Source organism: Lathamus discolor, chromosome 2, assembly GCF_037157495.1.
Source record: "Lathamus discolor isolate bLatDis1 chromosome 2, bLatDis1.hap1, whole genome shotgun sequence".
Classification (NCBI taxonomy): domain Eukaryota; kingdom Metazoa; phylum Chordata; class Aves; order Psittaciformes; family Psittacidae; genus Lathamus; species Lathamus discolor.
The window spans coordinates 57302758-57321191 of record NC_088885.1 but is presented as its reverse complement, the minus strand read 5'-3'; the positions used below and the strand labels follow the sequence as shown (position 1 = coordinate 57321191).

Here is an 18434-nt window from a genome sequence, read left to right as displayed (position 1 = left end):
CAGATGAGTTTCTGAAATGACAGAGAGAAGTGAAAAGAGCAAGGACTGGTTTAGAGGGAGTTATGAGAGAATTAAACAATATTAACCACATTCATTAAGTAATTTCAAGTACAAAAGGCAGCTTGAAGGCATGTTTGCAGGCACTTGCTTTTTAATTTAATTTCTATTCTTCCTGCCTGCTGCCAAAGCTCTTTTTGCTCTGGCCACCTAAAAAGTCAGAGTCACTCTCAGGGCTGCTCCTGACGCTCTTGAACAGGCTCCCTGCAGAGTGCTATGGGGTCTTCCTGGGGATCTGTAGGGAGTCTCAGACTGAAAAAGAATTGTTTCACCTCAAGAGAAGGAAACCTTGGGTTTAAAGCCTCTGTCTCTTTGGCTTCTAGCTCTAAAACAGCAGCCTAAGGATACACATAAAAGTGTGTGTGTCCATGAAGCAGGCACCTTCAGGAAGATCTTATGGTTGCTGTAGGAAGTGACTTGCTACTAAAATAGTGATCTTTTCTCTTATCAGAGCCCGGCCTAGTGCCTTGGACTGTCTTTCACACAAGTGGTTCATGGTAAGTTTGTCCCGGGTTTTTATTAGACTTATTAGAAATATTGAGGTTGAGAGAGACCTTTGGAAGTGCAGCCTTTAAACCTGCTTGATGTTATTTGCCAGTTCACTTTTTCTCCTGGTCACCTACTTTTTATCCTACAGAGAAGCTCAGGCATGGCTCTCCATAAAGAGCAGATACATTGGTGCTTACATGCCAAGATATCTTTCCTTTCAAAGGTTACTGCTGACATGAGCTGACATAACACGTCTGTATAGAAAGGAAACTGGCTTTGCAGAGCAAAGTTATGGTTTGTGTTACAATGCCTAAAAAGAAAAGCTAAAAGCTAACAATAACAAGAAAATAATAATTTAATGGCATGCATTAAACAGGGTTTTCTCTTATCATTGAAAAGCTGAGATTGTCTACAATTTAGCCAAGAGGGAATCGTAGCATTTAGTCTACTGTAACTTTCCTGAAATAAACAACCCTGGAAGAAGGCGATCCTAAAAACCAACATCTTCTCAGGTAATGCAGTCAGGATTTTAAAACAATTATCTTTCAATCTTAGTTTCCTCTCTTTCCACCTGGCAGCATAATCCCCCCCTTGAAGCAGCTCATTTCATTAATACGAAGCAGCTCAAATTCATCGTGGCTCGGAGCAAGTGGCAGGTGAGTTGGCCTTAATCTATGCTGGTTCTTTTTAGTTATACATATTTTTAATTATATTTGTACTTTTAAAGTCTATCATGCTAGAACAGCACGCACAGCAGAGATCTCAGCTTGGCTATGAATGGGGAATAAGCCCAGGAGAGAGCAGTCAATGGATGTGGCAGAAATAAATTACCTACGCTTTTACTGCCTGAAAATCATCTGATTTCATGCAGGTGCTTGTGAAATGCATGGTTATGTCTAAGTTAGGTACCCTCAGCCACCTTTGCAATTGGTCCTGAATTACAGACAGGTCCCAGGAAGACTCCTCGTTTCCTGAAGTTTGCTAAAATAACCAGAATGATTGCCTTCTGAAGATGCCTGTTTCTGTTAGCAGTAAGGGGAAGCCAGCTGCTCAACTGTAACTAAGATGTCTTACATGGCAGAAGGTAGAGCAGATGAATCCTACCTCCCATACTATGACCTAAGCCACTGCAGGTTGTAGTGCAGTTAATGGATTAATGGTCATTTACTCCAGCTAGGCTCTCCTCCAACATGTTCCATTAAAAACACTTTTCCTTCTGCTTTGAGTGGCCACATTGTCTTTGAAAACCTCATGCAGGGTCCTGCTTCCCTGTTAACAACAGCAAGTATGTCCCCTGAAGTCAATATAGTTTCACCTCTGTGAATGAGAGAAGAGGAAGACTTGGAGAGCAGTGAGGCCTGAATTGATGATATGTACAAAAGGGTGTACAAGGCAATGTGCTATTAAACTAGCATGTGTGATATTTAAGAGTACCATTTGGTATGCTTGCTTTACCACACTCCCACCACGTTTCCATTTGATTGTGCTGTATTTTGTTCTGCTTTTCAGCGGTCTCTGATGTGCTATAAATCCATACTGGTAATGCGGTCTATCCCAGAAATCCTAGAAAGGACTCATGATAACACCTCCCTGGCCATCTCCCGACATCTGATTGAAGAAAGCACTTCATCTAGTACCAGTGGCTCCTCTTCAGACAATGAAAATTCCAATTTCCCCAAGAAGAGGCACTTTGGCTCTACACCCGAACTCCATTTGTCCATCCTTGACGCACCAAGCCACCAGGAGCCTCCAAAACATGCAACTGAAGAGAAGCACTCCAAAATCTCAGTCCCTCCAGTAAAACCTATAAGGAGGAAGTATGCTTCAGTGAAAGCTGAGGTGAGGGAAAAATCACCTACAGAAAGCAAAGAGCTCATGGGGGAAAAATCACCTACAGAGAGCAAAGAGCTCATGGCAAGTATCTTAACGGAGAAAGAGGAGGGGCTCCATCCCAGACTTCAAGATGAAAGAGCAGAGCAGTCCCAAAGAAGTGGTGCTACTGAGCCTTCATCAGTGAGGACTTCCACAGAAAGCACTTTACCTCTATGTCAGAAAGAAAAAACAGATGTATTTTTACCTGACAAGGACAGAGTTGAAAAAGCAGAGGATGGGACAGAAAAGCCACCCGTCTGTGTTCCAAGACAGAGTGTTATTAAAAGCACTTTCTACAGCCAAGCAGCTGAGCTACCTGCAAGGGGGCCTTCCTCACCAGGCAGGGAGTTTAGGAGGCACCTGGACAGAGCCAGAAGGACTTTCCGGAAGGCTGGATATTCAAAGGTGCCCCTCAGTGGTCTCCGTGAACCCCTTCTAGAGCAGTTTGAACTGGAAGAAGAAGAAGGAAAGTCTGATTATGGAGATGATCACAGGGAAAATCTGCTTGGTTCCTTGACCAAATCAGCTTCATTTGATACTGCAAGGAAACCACCACATCCTGCCATTGCTGGTGCTAGCCGAAGCCGTTCCCTGGATGACTACAGGCTGAGAGCCTCAAGATCACTGAGGGAAGAAGATATTTTGGAAGAAGACTGTGATGTATTGCCACAGGAAAGTTGCCCTGAAGGCAGTGGCCACTGTGACATTTCTGCGGTGCCCGGTAAGGGATGTTCTGTAGACACTTCAAAGCAAGAGGACTTAAGGAGAGTGAGCAAGGATTGTTCAGAAGAGAAGCCCCCTCCTTCCACACAATGTGAGGGCAACGGGTGTCCAACAGTTTTTGTGCAACAGCTAGAGAGACTTCCAGTGTCACCTCATAGGAGTGAGAATAGGAAACCTTTACTAAAGTCAAAAGCTACTTATATTGAGGAGGAAATGCATGATTTGGAAGGCAAAAGCCCCATTCTAACTGCCCAGTGCTCAGATGTAGCTGCATCATCAGCTCCAAAACATGAAAGCACGCAGAGTGAATATCAGGTGTCTGAGCAGCACCAGGCCTCCTGTCCCAGTGGCAAGGTTTCTGATGATGTGGAAGGTGGACCTCCTGGTGTCTTAACTGCTTCTCAAACACAAGTTGCTCCAGCTTCAATCTACGAGCTAGAACATGAGGAATATCCAAAGATTCATGGTGAGGGTAGAGGTGTTGCCTTAGAAGGGGAAAGCTGTGATGCTGGAAAGACTGTCCCACCATCGCTCCACAGGGATCAAAGACAGGAGCTCTCACATCACAGGTCTTCTTTTTACAGTGATGAGGAATCTGCTGCACTGGAGGGCTTAGTGGATGAGATGGTTTCCCTCTCTGAAGAGATGAATGTTTGGGCAGATTCAGTTTCTGGTGAGGAGGAAAACAGAAAGAACATCTCTCCTCACACAGAAATGGTCTACCAAGGTAGCCAAGCACCCACAGAAACTTCCTTCCCTTCTGTACAAGGAGGTAAAAGTGGACAAATCTCTGAGCTGAACCTTGCAGAACCCTATCCTGTCATGAGTACGGAGTCAATGGTTCTGGAAGGGCAGGGAGCACAGATGGTTCCTCATGAATGTGAGCATCTGGAGGACTTGGCATTTGAGAGCGCCACTTCTAGCCAAGCAAGTGTTTCCTCAACAGATAGCTTGGACACTGGAAAAAGACACAGCCAAGTGTCAGTGAGCCAGGACACTGTTAAACATCCAGAAGTTTCTTTAGTGAAAATCAAAGACCTGTCAGACGAAACACCCAGCCTTGGCAGTGGAACACCAAAATTTGACATATCAGAAGTAGAGCCTGCCTATTTGAATTTCTCTGACCTGTATGACATTGTCTATTTTCCATTTGAATTTATGAACTATAGGAAGGCTCCACCCAAACCAACTGGTAGACGGTTTATTCCTTTTGGGGAAAGGGCAAGATCCCCTCCCGCAGGACATTTGCATAAGGATAAAAGGCTGTGCATCAGAGAACAGGCAGAGGACAAGAAAAGGAAGAACCATTTGGAAATATCTGAGGATTCAAAGGCAACTAACTTATTAGCCACTGGGAAAGGGTCAGACAGTCATAAGGAAATGTATGGCCCCCAAAAGGACTCAAGTGGTAAGCAGAAAAGCTCTGTCTACAGCAAGCCAGGACTCTTTAAGCCATATGCAAGGTCTCAGTCAGTGGAGCAGCCAGTGGAGCAGAGTCTGAAGAAGAAAGTAAAAGCTTCTGTTGCCCATATATCAAGAATCCTAAAAGGAAAGATATCTCCTGAGCCAGAGGCAGGGGAAGGTAAGTATTTTACTCTCTGACTTCATAGATTTGCTGCTCTAACTGGGCTCTGCTAGATCTGCCTTTTCCCTTTTCCTCAGCATATCTGCGGCTGTGGTTAGACTGTGATTGCAAAACTGACAGTTGCAGGTTATGAAATCAGTGGTCTTCAGCTCCACCAGCTCTGTTACTGGCCCACTTCAGTGCAGAGTTAGCTGGGTTAATCTGCTGATGGAAGTGTCTTAAATTCCCCTGTCTGAGTTTCTACAAAAGCAGATCAGGGCTGGATGACGCTTTCCTTGGTGCAGTTTCTTCTGCAGTTATCATCTGACTGTGGTAAATCTTTAAAGCTAAAGCTCCTGGGAGAAGTTGGTGAGCTCACCCTGACTTATTATATGGGTCTTATTATGACCCATATTGCGTCCAGTTCTGGGCCCCTCTGTTCAAGAAGGACAGGGAATTGCTTGAAGGAGTCCAGCGCAGAGCCACAAAGATGATTAAGGGAGTGGAACATCTCCCTTATGAGGAGAGGCTGAGGGAGCTGGGTCTCTTTAGCTTGGAGAAGAGGAGACTGAGGGGTGACCTCATCAATGTTTACAAATATGTGAAGGGTAGGTGTCAGGATGATGGAGCTAGGCTTTTTTCAGTGATATCCAGTGATAGGACAAGGGGCAATGGGTGTAAACTGGAACATAGGAAGTTCCACGTTAACATCAGGAAGAACTTCTTTACTGTAAGAGTGACAGAGCACTGGAACAGGTTGCCCAGGGGGGTTGTGGAGTCTCCTACACTGGAGATATTCAAGGCCCGCCTGGACAAGTTCCTGTGTGATGTATTGTAGGTTACCCTGCTCTTGCAGGGGGGTTGGACTAGATGATCTTTTTAGGTCCCTTCCAACCCTTGGGATTCTGTGATTCTGATTCTGTGACTACTAAGTTCATGTCACTGGACTACAGAATCTGTCTTTTCTTCTCTGCCACCCCTAGATATGCCCTGTTGTTTCAGGACATCATTCTGTTTGTAATAGCTGTCACAGCCTTCTCTGTTGACTGAGAGCTTGTTAATAAGGAAACCTGTGATTGGTGAGCTATTTATGTGTTAACACCAGAACTGTGTGCTCTAAATGGATGCCCCAGGGAAAAGGATGGCCTACAATGACTTCTCATCCTTTCTCGAAACAGAGTTTGGTGAGCTGGGAAGTGAGGCAGTAGAGAAAGAGCTGTTAGCAGGGGCCGAAGGATCTCTGAAGAGGAAATCAGCACTCTCTTCATTCAAGTTACCAAGCCTCATGCCAAGGGAGAAAGGTATTGTTATTACATAAGTCATCAGTTAGTTTTACCTTGAAAGTTAGTTTTAACCATGCCAAGTGCAAGGTCCTACACCTGGGTTGGAGCAATCCCAGGCACAGCTACAGGCTGGGCAGAGAAGAGATTCAGAGCAGCCCTGCAGAGAGTACTTGGGGGTGTTGGTCGATGAGAAAATGAGCATGAGCCAGCAGTGTGCGCTTGCAGCCCAGAAAGCCAACTGTTTCCTGGGTTGCATCAAGGGGAGCGTGACCAGCAGGTCGAAGGAGGTGATCCTGCCCCACTACTCTGCTCTTGTGAGACCTCACCTGGAGTATTGTGTGCAGTTCTGGGGTCCTCAACATAAAAAAGACATGGAACTGTTGGAACAAGTCTAGAGGATGCCCAGGAGGATGCTCAGGGGACTGGAGCACCTCCCGTATGAAGACAGGCTGAGGAAGTTGGGGCTGTTCAGCCTGGAGAAGAGAAGGCTGCGTGGAGACCTCATAGCAGCCTTCCAGTATCTGAAGGGGGCCTATAGGGATGCTGGGGAGGGACTCTTCATCAGGGACTGTAGTGACAGAAGAGGTAACTGGTTAAAACTTAAATGGGGGAAGTTCAGACTGGATATAAGGAGGAAATTCTTTCCTGTTAGGGTGGTGAGGCACTGGAATGGGTTGCCCAGGGAAGCTGTGAATGCTCCATTCCTGGCGGTGTTCAAGGCCAGGTTGGACAGAGCCTTGTGTGGGATGGTTTAGTGTGAGGTGTCCCTGCCCATGGCAGGGGGGTTGGAACTAGATGATCTTAAGGTCCTTTCCAATCCTAACTATTCTATGATTCTATGAAGTATCAGTAATGAACATGACAGTGCTGTGCGAGGCCAGTTTCTAAGGATGGATCTGCAATGATGACCTGGACCAACATATGCAATATGAGCCAGTCTCCTATGTTTACATCATAACTATATCATTGTTAAAACTGCCTTGTCTTGGCATTGCTTGTGAATTACAGCCATCCTAGGAAGCCACTGCAAAGGAATAAAATCTGTGTGTAAGCTAGAAAGAGAATAAATGGAGTATTCAAGGGTGGGATGGCAGAATCAGGTAATTGTGAATTCCTGTCCTCCAGTCCTGTGTCCATATGTAAGGGCCACACGAGCTACTGTAGATCTATAAAATGAAAAAAGTTGGGCAGGCAGAAGCAGTGTCAGCACAGCTGAGCTTGTTTTTGCCCACACACATTTCCCCTGGACTCTAGCAGGAGTGTTTTCTGAGGTCAGGTTAATGCCCCCAGTATCCAACAGAGCCCAGCCAAGCACTGCAAAAGGGCACGTGTGTGGGCTGGCAGCTCCTGGCCACCGTGGAGAAAAAACCCTGGGCAAACACAGAAAAGCTGAGCCTCTCCTTTCCCCTGGAGTTAGCAGCAGATCTGGTGCTTCATAGGGCTTTTTCCTGTTCCTGTTTCCATATCCATCCTTTATGCTGCCTTCTCTCTTCTTTGTTTTGGCTTGATATGACCCCCTTGTCGTTGAAATACTATCATTTAGTTTTGCCCCCACATTTAAGCTAGGCAAGAAGAAAACTCTTGTTGTGACATGCTCTCTCTCTCCTCTGAGCTGTTCTGCTTGCCTTAGACATACAAGCAGTAACATAGAATCCTAGAATGGTTTGGGTTGGAAGGGACCTTAAAACTCCAGTTCCAACCCCATGCCACAGACAGGGACACCTTCCACTAGACCAGGTTGCTCCAAGACCCATCCAACCTGGCCTTGAACACTGCCAGGGATGGGGCAGCCACAGCTTCTCTGGGCACCCTGTGCCAGGGCCTCACCACCCTCACAGCGAAGAACTTCTTCCTCAGATCCCATCTCAATCTCCCCTCTGTCAGTTTAAAGTCATTCCCCCTTGTCCTACCCCTACATGCCCTGGTAGAAAGTCCCTCTCCACCTTTCTTGTAGGCCCTGGAGCCTTTTCTTCTCCAGGCTGAACAAATGTTTCACATCTCCTATCTAGTAACCAGGAGTCATGTATTTATTGCTAGATAGAAATACTCAGAGGGAAACATCACAGAATCATAGAATGGTTTGGGTTGGAAAGGTCCTTTACAAACAAATGTTAGCTGACACTATAAAATGTCAAGGTAGAAGACTTCCAAAGCTGAAGCTAGCTGTATATCTTCACTCCACATTCAGGCATAGACAGATTAGAACTGCATATGCTCAAGAAATCAGGAAAGAAGTTCTTCCTAATATCTAAGTCTTCCCTCTGTCAGTTTAAAGCCATTCCTCCTTGTCCTATCCCTACAGGTTCTTGTCAAAAGCCCCTCTCCAGGTATCTTGCCAGCCCCTTTAATTACTGGAAGCTGCTCTAAGGTCTCCCTGGAGCCTTCTCTTCTTCAGGCTGAATGCAAATATTCCCCTTGGAACCCCAAGATCCATCTGGGTTATTGTGTATGAGCAGTCACAATACATCCATGGAGCTGAACAGGGCTCCTGCACTTGTGTGCCCAATGCCCAGGGGATTCTCCAACTGGTGGTCAGTAGAACGTAAGAACTTGAAACAAAAATGATCTTGAACCAACTAAAAATGCTTTCTGATGTCCTGTGTGCACTCATTTTTCACATAGCCCTCCTGACCACTCTGAATCACTGCTTTTCTACTTTTTTGCAGCACCACTGTTCGTTGAGGATCTCATGGATCAGGCTGCTGCCGTCGGACAGTGCGTGACGCTGTCGTGCCGAACTGCAGCTCACCCCTCCCTGCACATCAACTGGTTCAGAGGTGATGTTGGCATCCCTCTAGGGAGTCCTTAACATCAGGAATAAGGTTTAGACAGGCAGGAAGGAGTTTAGACACCTTAGTATAAATTTTCAGGGTACTTATCTCTCCTATCTTCTGCTTTTTAGATGGGTTACCTGTCCAAAGCAGCAGCCGGATACTCATCTCAGCCACCCTCAAAAACTTCCAGCTCTTAACTATTCTCTCTGTTAGTGCTGATGATTTTGGTGTTTACACCTGTGTGGCCACAAACTCCCTGGGCTCAGCATCCACCTCTTGCATCATAAGAAAAGCAGGTAAGAGAAGAAGTACCTACAGAAAAAGGCATTACAAGTACTTCCACCCCAAAGTGTGAACTGTAGACATCTATCAGGTGAGATTTCTGCAGATAGGTTCAGAAGACAATTCTCATCTGCTCTAGTCCACAGCCCTTGCTGTGTTGGTAGCATGGCACATTTTGCAGGGTTCATTTCCTCTTCTTCTCTGTTTAGTCTCTCTTCTGGATTCAGAGACACTCCAGTAACCATGTGGCTCTAGAACCACACTCCAAAATCTTAATGCAGAGGTTAAATTAGGCACGGTTAAATTGTTGTTCTACTAGGTGTGTGTGTATACATATATATTTAAAAATAAATATATTTTATACATATATATATAAAGAATATCTAAAAATGAGAAATGCTGGGTGAGAGCTTATGTATCACAGCAGTGCTATTGCTAACAGTCACTGGGTCTTGTGCCTCCTTTCAATAGAAGTTCCTCCCAGCCCTTCACCTCCTGACATTGTGGAGGTCTACAGGGATGGAGTGCAGATGGTCTGGAGACCTGTGGAAACCAACACCCCCATCCACTACAGTGTCCAGTGCAAGAGCGAAGGTAAAGTGGAGTGCTGCCCTTATGCCTTATGTCTCTTCCCCAGCCTGATTTTAGCCCTGTAGTTTAGATTTAGGGATGAAATTGATACAGACATCCTTTAGCCATCTAAAAGTTAGATGTTGTGCTGGCTAAAGCAGCAAAGCTTTTGTGTAAGTATACATTTGTGTGACTCTAACTAGGTTACATGGAAGCTATTACCAAAAAGTGAATGGCTGCAAAAGAATACATATGGATGGAGCCAGATTCACAGACCTGACTAATCCTCACCAATTACAGTTTTGTCATTGTTATACACTAATAATGGCCAGCAACAACAATCAACAGATAATATCATCCTATACCCAGGCTTTCTGTACAGTCTGTGGAGAAAGAAGGCCTGTCAAACTCATCCTATGCTAAAAAGCCACACTTTCTTTTTCCATTGATTATACAGGAAGGAAACTTAGGGCAAACAGGTAGGACAAGATAATAAAAGTTTGGCAAAACTGCATCATTCCTTTGACGCTCTCTTCCAAGATACGGTCCAGAGCCTGAGGAAGTCAGTGGATGTTTTCTTGTTTAATTCCATGAACTTTGAATCAAATCCCCAAGCCTGTTCCATCTCTCCTGGGGCAGCTTTTGCTGTTATTACTATTATGAATGCTATGTCTAATGGTAATTTCTACTGCAGTCACACATACACAGCTCTTTGGATTCAACTGCTCCATGCCATGTTCCTTTTTTCACTTCTCCAAACATGCAGGCACAACTTTCTGTATTAGCATGAGCATGGGCAACAGCTTTCTGCCTTTTCATTCTGGAGCTGGTGTCTGTTGGTGTCTTTTTCTCCAAGACAACTCTCTCTATTAGTATTCCTTTCACCTCAGCTGTAGGCTGAGGATACAAACACAGGTTGTTCCAATTAAGAAGAAAAACAGGAAACAGCATCTACAATCTTCCACTGCATTCTGTGTATTTGGCAAGAACATGCAAAGTCCTGCTTTCCTGAGCACAGGATTAAAATAATCACCAAAAAAATAATTCCTTGTTTTATCCATTACTTGACAGTAGGCTTCTGCATGCTGCTTCTGCAGATGCTTTTCTCTGTTTCTAAGCTGTACCTGCTCCTACTTACACATATACCCTGATCCAACCAGTACCCTACAAAGGCATTGACACCTTTGTTTTGAATGACAAATATTTGTTTGTCCTATGGGTTGAGGCTCTCTAACAGTGTTTATTTGAATGAAAGGATGGATTGAATCTCAGGCAGTCTCGTGGAATTGAGTTAACCTTGAGCACAACAGCAATGGCAAAGTATATATACAGCATCATATGAAATGAATGATCATTAAATGTTTGCTGGTGATTTTCTACTTCACACCTTAGTTCCATGAGTAATGAGTCCAGAATCTATGTACAACTTCAGTTCCCTGAGAAATCATCTGAGTTTCATAAAAGCTGATTAAACCTGCCCAAGTTTTAAACACTGGGTTTGCTATGTGGGTGTTAGTGGGTAGTTCTTTCCTGAAACCCTGCACCTCATGCTTTCAACTGGATCCAAGACAAGGGCAAAGGGAAAAAAATGGTTATTTTGCTAGGCTTTTGTTTGGAGTTCTTGCTGTATATTTGCATTAGAGATTGGTGGCATGAATTAGATAAACAGAAACTATACAGGAAAATTTCGCCATTGATCTGAAGCAATATTGCCACACCTTGGACTGATTTCACAAAAGATGAGTTTGACACATGTACAGCAAGCAGCACCATGCACAGAAGTTGGTCATAGCAAATCAACTTTTCCTTCGCTCTATAAGACTCCAGTGTTTCTCTATATTCCCAGCACATAAATAAAGCTGATGAAAAACAACCAACAAAATGCAAAACCTCAACACACAGCCCCCAGTGTGACCATATTAAATGAGTCCTAATCTAATTTCTGTCTTTCCTTGGTTAAGATGGGGAATGGACAACCCTTGCTTCTGACATTGCTGACTGCTGCTATAAAGCCAAAAGTCTCTCCAAGGGGTTTATCTACTGCTTCAGGATAGCCAGCACCAGTAAAGCAGGAATGAGCCCTTACAGCGACCCATCTGCCAAAGTGAAAATCACTGGGAAAGATCAAATGGGTAAGTTCAAATGCCAAGAAAGCATTGTGCTTTCCCTACATCAAAACAATTGTATCCTTTTGGATGCAGATCCAGAAGAGAAGAGCAAGTGAATCAAAACCAGTTCCACTTAGCTGAGGGTAGTTTAGAGTTTTCTTATTTAAAAGGAAATTATTTTCTAATTCTGGACACAGGGGACTATGTGCAAAAATATAATAAATACATTATAAAATAATAACTATGTAAATAAAAAGAATATGTAAATAAATAAAATAAATATAATAATTAAATAAAAGTCTGGAAAACCTAAATTACCCACTGAAGACATACTCATTTTTTTAATGTGAAATCACGAAGAAACAGGTCTGGGACAATGAATGTGTTACTGGTGGCATTGATCTATTGGTATAAAGCTGACACAGGTGAAAGCTCTGGACCTGCTCTTTGCTATGGACTCAGTCCTAAGTTCGGTTGTTAAATTACACATTCTGCTGTTTGCTATTGGGAATTATCACACTACTGTGACGCATTTTCAGCTGTATTTTGTTTCTGAAGTAAAGAAAGCTGAATTTGCTATTTTTTTTCACCTGTTTGAATACTTTGTACTATTCACATGTTTTTAAAATTAAGGAATCTGTAACCCCACAGCAAATAGAATCTTGTAGCAAAGGAAGCATCCTTTCTGCCAAGAAGTGGAAGGATGGTCTAACTGGAATTTCCTCCCAATGGAGAGGATTTTTCTGTAAAAATCAGTTCTCAGAGATATTTTTAACTCACTCTAAATCCTCTGCTTTCCCAGGATTCATTAATATATCTCAATGTGTTTAGCATTTCCAAGCAGATGTGCTGGATGTGCCATGGGATGCTTTAGTATTTCAGGGAGCACTTGGACACAACCACATACCAGAACCAAAGCAACATGTTTCAGCTGCTGACTTGTTACGTGAGAAGATGAGACCCATAGCTAAGATGTTTGCTATCATTGCACACAACATACAATCCATCCCATGTAGTCTGGAGTGGTCACACCAAGGAATTACTGGGTGGACAGTCCAGAATCTGTTGCATTCAAAAAGCCTTGGGTGCTGCCGCTGGGAGACAACCTGCAGGCTTGCCTGGAGAAAGCTCTGCTGTAGCCTTTGTAATTGTTCATAGATAGCAGAGGGTGGCTTAGAAAGGCTTCAGTTTCCACACTGAGAGGTTTTCCCTTGTAATCCCTGTTGTTTTTTTCTCTGCAGAGCTCCATGCTGCAATACAGAGCTTCCCATCAGCTGCTACTGAAGAAGAGAGTGAAATAATCACACCATCAGAGCCTTTCCCAACCTACCAGACCTATGCCTTCCAAACAGAGATCAAAAGGTAGTGAATCCAGCTGAGCTCTCAAACAGCTAGAGGGGAATGCTGCATGTGGCTGGAGTTTAGAAAAGTCAGTTTTATAATTGTGCTGCTCACCTGGTGTCATGGTGTTTTGTTGAAAACACCTCCACAGTAATACCTATAAACCTGAGTTTATTGGTTGAGCAATAGTCATCTTGGTTTGGTAGGTGTGGATTTTCTGGGAGAGCAAAAGGGTCTGTTCGGAGCACTATGTGCTGGGCAGCACCAGATATTATGAAGAAAGCCCAAGGCAGTCAACAGCTCCTCTTCTTGCTTCATCAGTCTTTGCAGCCACTAATTTCAGACATGGGGGTGGGATCCAACTTTCTCTGCCTAGAAGACAGGCACCAACTTCTGTTACCAACAGGGGGTAGTTCTCCTGCTTGAGACAGGATGAGCCACCTTATCTCTCTCCAAAGTTCTCACTCCTGCAATTGAAAGTGACTGTACAATTTAGAGTCTCAGGAGGATGTGCAAACTGTGACAATAGATGTGATAATTCCTCATCGTGCATGGTTGAAAAATGCAGTACGAGATCCTGGTGGTTTTAATGAAGGAGTAGCGGAGAAGCTTAGCTTGCCTTTGTGTTTCTTTGTACCAGGGGGCGTTTCAGCATCGTCCGACAATGCAGGGAAAAAGAAAGCGGCAAGACTTTAGCTGCCAAAATTATCCCTTACTGGCAAGAGGACAAGCAGAATGTGCTCCTGGAGTACCAAGTCCTGAGGAAGCTTCATCACACAAACATTGCTCAGCTGAAGGGAGCCTACATCAGCCCACGGCACTTAGTGTTGATACAGGAGATGTGTGTGGGGCCAGAGCTACTCCACTCTTTGGCATTACGGTAATAACGAGTGGATGGAAGAGGTTTCCAGTTCGGGCTGGCTTAGGGAGCAAAACACCTATTGCTTTCCCCTGACAAACTGGATCATCTCTCTCCATCCGTTACAATGTGCTGTCATCACACCTAGGATTTGTGATGCAGCTGTTCTTGCGACAAAAATCATTTCAGCTACTTATTAGGTTGGGGTAGCTGACAATTCAGGCCCACCCAGCAGAGATGTTGAAAGCAGTTTACTGTAGATGATATGTACCCCCATGTCCCATAACATGTAGCTCAGGAAGCCTCAATTCTCCTCCACATTGTTTCTCACAGAGGCAGAAAATGGATCTGTTGAAATCCTCTGACTAAAGGAGAGGGAATAGTGAGCATCAAACCTGCATTTTGATTTCCACACATCCATTGCTTTCTCTGTCATACAGCTCTACAACCTTGCATCTGTAAACCTGACTCACAATATGGACTGGTCTCTAAATATACAATAGATTTGCTAAATGAATAGAGCTGTTTCTTCTTGACTCTCAGGGGCCTCATAGGATTTTACATCCAGGGGAGGATGACAGTGGGTATAGAACGGCACTCCTCGGCATGCAGATGGAACACCTCTGTTTTCTATTCCTTCTACCAGGACATCATACTCAGAAGTGGAGGTACGAGATTACCTGTGGCAGATCCTCAGTGCCATTGAGTACCTGCATGCACACAACATCCTGCACTTGGATCTGAGGTCTGAAAACATGATCATTACTGAGCCCAACCTGCTGAAACTCCTGGATTTTGGGAATGCGCAGTTCTACACACAAGACAAAATTATTATCATGGACAAGTGCATGGACTATGTTGAAACCATGGGTGAGTAGAGTTCAGTCACTGCGACCCTGCCCTTGTATTATCCAATCTGTGGTAAACAGAAAGGCACAGCCATTGGTCAAGGCAGCAGATGGCCCCAGCAAGCAGTCTCCCATGTCCTGCCCTCTGTAACTGTGTGAGTTTGTGGGAGCATATCGGGGTGACAGCCCTCCCAGCTAGAAGTCATGGCTGGCATACATGTGCCCAGAGCTCAGGGTATAGTATTACTGCCATTTGGTCTCATGTTCATTGAACTCATCCACCCCAACCAGCTCCCTCGTGCTAGAAGCTTTTTCTTCTTCACTCTTGGGAAAGTAGCAAAGCATAAAATTACCTACTGCTTTTGTGTTGGTCTCAGTGCATTGAAAGGGAGCTTGGCTCACACCAGTTTGCTTTTCTAGCTCCAGAACTGCTGACAGAGCAAGGAGCCCTCCCACAGACCGATATCTGGTCCATTGGAATCACTGCCTTCATCATGTAAGTCAATCTGTCCTTCCCTACCCTACAAGTGGCTTTAAAAGTGCACTTTGAGAGTCATCAACCAAGGGAGATGCATTGACTCAGAGAGTTAACCTCAGTTGTGCCCCCTGTCATTGGCAACGCTGCAGAAGGCTGTGTGATGGAGGGTATGGAGCTGGCTGCAAGGATGCCTAGTCCCAGAGATATCTCCACTTAGAGTAAGGAGGCAGTTTTACAACACAGCAGCTGCTGGTGTTCCTCACTCAGCCTCATCTGAAAAGCCTTGACTTTACCAAGAAAATTTAAATCACACCAAGTGGAAAAGCAGCCAAAGTAATGAAACTCACTGAAGCACAGTGGCCTTTGGGGGTTTGTTTTCCCGTATGATATTTCTGTGCATCGTTGTGACAGTCCTCTCACTGCTGGGTGGGAATGCCTGGGAGGAGGAATGATGCCCTCCATGCTGATCAATCCTCTTCTTTTGGGGCAGGCTGAGTGCCAACTACCCGGTCAGCTCCGACGTAGCCTGCGAGTTCCTGAGAATGGCCAGGAAGGGTAAAGTGAAGCTCACACGGTGCTACGCGGGTCTCTCCGGGGGAGCAGTGTCCTTTCTCCAGAGCACGCTGTGTGCAAACCCCTGGTAAGATGGTGTCTGCTCTCCCAACAGCACAGCTGGTGCAGATCCAGGCTATTGCCCTTTTTTTCTCTCCATTTGCAAGAAGCCTCCTCAGCCAGCACAGATCCCCAGCTGACCTCCTCACCTCTCTTTGTTCTAGGGGAAGGCCATCAGCCTCGGAGTGCCTTCAGAGCCCATGGCTCCAGGAGACAGGCTTGGACAACAGACAGCAAGCACTGGTGACCTTCCCCACTACCAAACTGAGGAATTTCCTCACGGAACGGGAAAAGAAAAGGGGCCTGCTGTGCTCCAAGTACGGCCTCATGATTGCACAGTGATGTGGATGCGGCGACAGATGTCTCCCTCTCCCCTTCTGCATTTAGTGTTTGGTGCCTGTCCTGGGTTCAGCAGTAGCAGTCATTTTTCTCCTTCTTAGTAGCTGGTGCAGTGCTGTGGTTTTGACTTTCAGCCTGGGAACAGCGCTGATAACACCCATGTTTTTAGTTGTTGCTCAGTAATGTTTACTCTGACCGAGGACTTTCTGAGTCTCATGCTGTGCCAGGGAGGAGGGGAAGCCGGGAGGAAGCAGAGACAGGACACCTGACCCAAACTGACCAAAGAGGTATTCCATACCACAGCACGTCATGCCCAGTATACAAACTGGGGGGAGCTACCCGGAAGGGCTAGATCACTGCTTGGTCAGGCTGGGTATCGGTTGGCGGGTGGTGAGCATTCCCTTCCCTTGTTATTTCCCTTATCGTTATTATTGGTGGTAGCAGTAGTGGTTTGTGTTATACCTTAGTTACTGGACTGCTCTTATCTCAACCCTGGGGAGTTACATTCTTTCATTTGCCTCTTCATCCCTCCAGGAGCAGGGGGAAGAAGGTGGGGGAGTGAGCAAGCAGCTGCTTAGTTCTGAATTACTGGCTGGGCTTAAACCACAACAGTACCAAACAGTCCTGCCAAGTTGCTGTGCATTGCCTGAGCTGGGGTAACTACTCTCTGTGAATGCAATTTAACACAACTGAGCAAATTAATCCGTATCATTGCCACAAGGCCAGAACAGAAATACAGACTGTTAACATGGCTCAGCTGCCCAGTGGTAACTTGACAATGCACGTGTCATGCTTCCTGGAATAACCAGGGAAGGTTTTCGAATGTGTCTAGCCACCAGCCCCAAGCAGCTCTGCAAACCCTTCCCCGAGGTCAGAAAGACTCCATGCAGACAAATGGTGCGCACTGGCTTCTGCCCCTGGCCCCGGACATGGTAACACTTTCAGATGTTACTGCTCATGCCACTGCAGCAGGGTCTGAGTGACTGGTAGGTTTCTCACCTGCCTCCCATCCAAAAGAATTCAATGACCAGTTATGAAGGAAAAACAGGGAAGAGTGAAGCACTTTTGGGGAGCTAACATTAGACAGCAATGTGTGGAAATAACCTGGCCACCAGACAGTAAAGGCAGAAATTACAATGAAGTCACTACATGCAGATGCTGTGCCACTAAGAGACTTGGCCACTTGGAAGCCATACTACTCTTCTCTGGGGAGTGCAGAGGCATATCATCTACCAGGAGATGTGGCAGCAGCATCACTGGGAAATGCTGCATGGTTTAATTCTTTAAAACAAAAAATAATAAATAAATAAAAAAATTCTGCATGGTTTAATACTTAAAAAAAAAAAAAATCGTGAATTTTCACATTTCTCTTTTTCCTTCAAAATCTGCTTTCCTTTGCAATGGATGGTGTTAGCTGTGTCCTTACTTTGTACTTATAACCTCAGTGTTCCTTTGAGTTTCTCTGAAGTGAATGATGTATTTATTTGTGCTGCTGAGTTTCTTCAGCTTCCCTTACAAGCAGCAGTAACTAGAGGCTTTCTCAGAGCCGCATCTGGCTGTGTTTAGAGGAGCAAGAACACAGTTCCTAAGGCATTGCAGTTTAATACTAGAAGTGACGCAGTTTAACCAGGGGTGATCTTTTCAAATATATTGTTCCAAACCTGAAGCATGCAGCATTGTGACTCCTTCCCTTGCACAGTGTGCAGAGGAGGAGCTGTAACTGGCAGCAGAGGAGTTTTCACTGTGCTGTAGGAGCAGACACCAGCTGAATACATCAAAAAGCTTTGAATGCCAAAGTAATAATTGTCTTCACTACTCACTACAGAACTGAAAACCAGGGGTTTAGGGACAGACTCCATGCTCAGTTCTCTTGGGGGCACAGACGACTTACACGAGACACACACTGCAATGATGTCCATTCCCCAGTATGCTTTTCAAGACTCTGTACTCCTTCTAATTTAATGTTTTACAAATCCAGTAAGGTTTCTGTTGGCACAGGCTGGTTCTTTACTCTTGCTGGTACACTTTGGGGTGGAAAACTCAGTGCCTGGGACAACCCATCTAAGCATAAAACTTCACTGCAGATTAACTCATTCGGAGCTTCCACACACTTCTGTATATGACTCAGATTAAGTTATTCTGATTTTTTCCTTTTGTTTATCCCATTTGAGCATGTCTGAAGTCATAACACACTCAATATTGTTTGGTTAAATAAGCCATTCTAACAACAAAGTA

The 18434-nt window shown here is 44.9% G+C and overlaps 1 protein-coding gene across 1 annotated transcript in view; it reads left to right on the top strand.

Annotated features, from left to right (window-relative positions):
* OBSCN (obscurin, cytoskeletal calmodulin and titin-interacting RhoGEF) overlaps nt 1-17865 on the top strand; it is a 185376-nt gene extending 167511 nt beyond the window's left edge. Inside the window, exons 107-120 of the mRNA XM_065666939.1 lie at nt 509-554; nt 1125-1202; nt 2056-4723; nt 5884-6006; nt 8655-8765; nt 8891-9058; nt 9516-9638; nt 11576-11746; nt 12964-13084; nt 13704-13943; nt 14569-14792; nt 15191-15266; nt 15739-15888; nt 16025-17865. Coding sequence (XP_065523011.1) covers nt 509-554; nt 1125-1202; nt 2056-4723; nt 5884-6006; nt 8655-8765; nt 8891-9058; nt 9516-9638; nt 11576-11746; nt 12964-13084; nt 13704-13943; nt 14569-14792; nt 15191-15266; nt 15739-15888; nt 16025-16202 — 4477 coding nt within the window. The 3' untranslated portion in view covers nt 16203-17865. The remainder of the gene's footprint in view (nt 1-508; nt 555-1124; nt 1203-2055; nt 4724-5883; nt 6007-8654; nt 8766-8890; nt 9059-9515; nt 9639-11575; nt 11747-12963; nt 13085-13703; nt 13944-14568; nt 14793-15190; nt 15267-15738; nt 15889-16024) is intronic.
* The last annotated feature ends 569 nt before the right edge of the window (nt 17866-18434 follow it).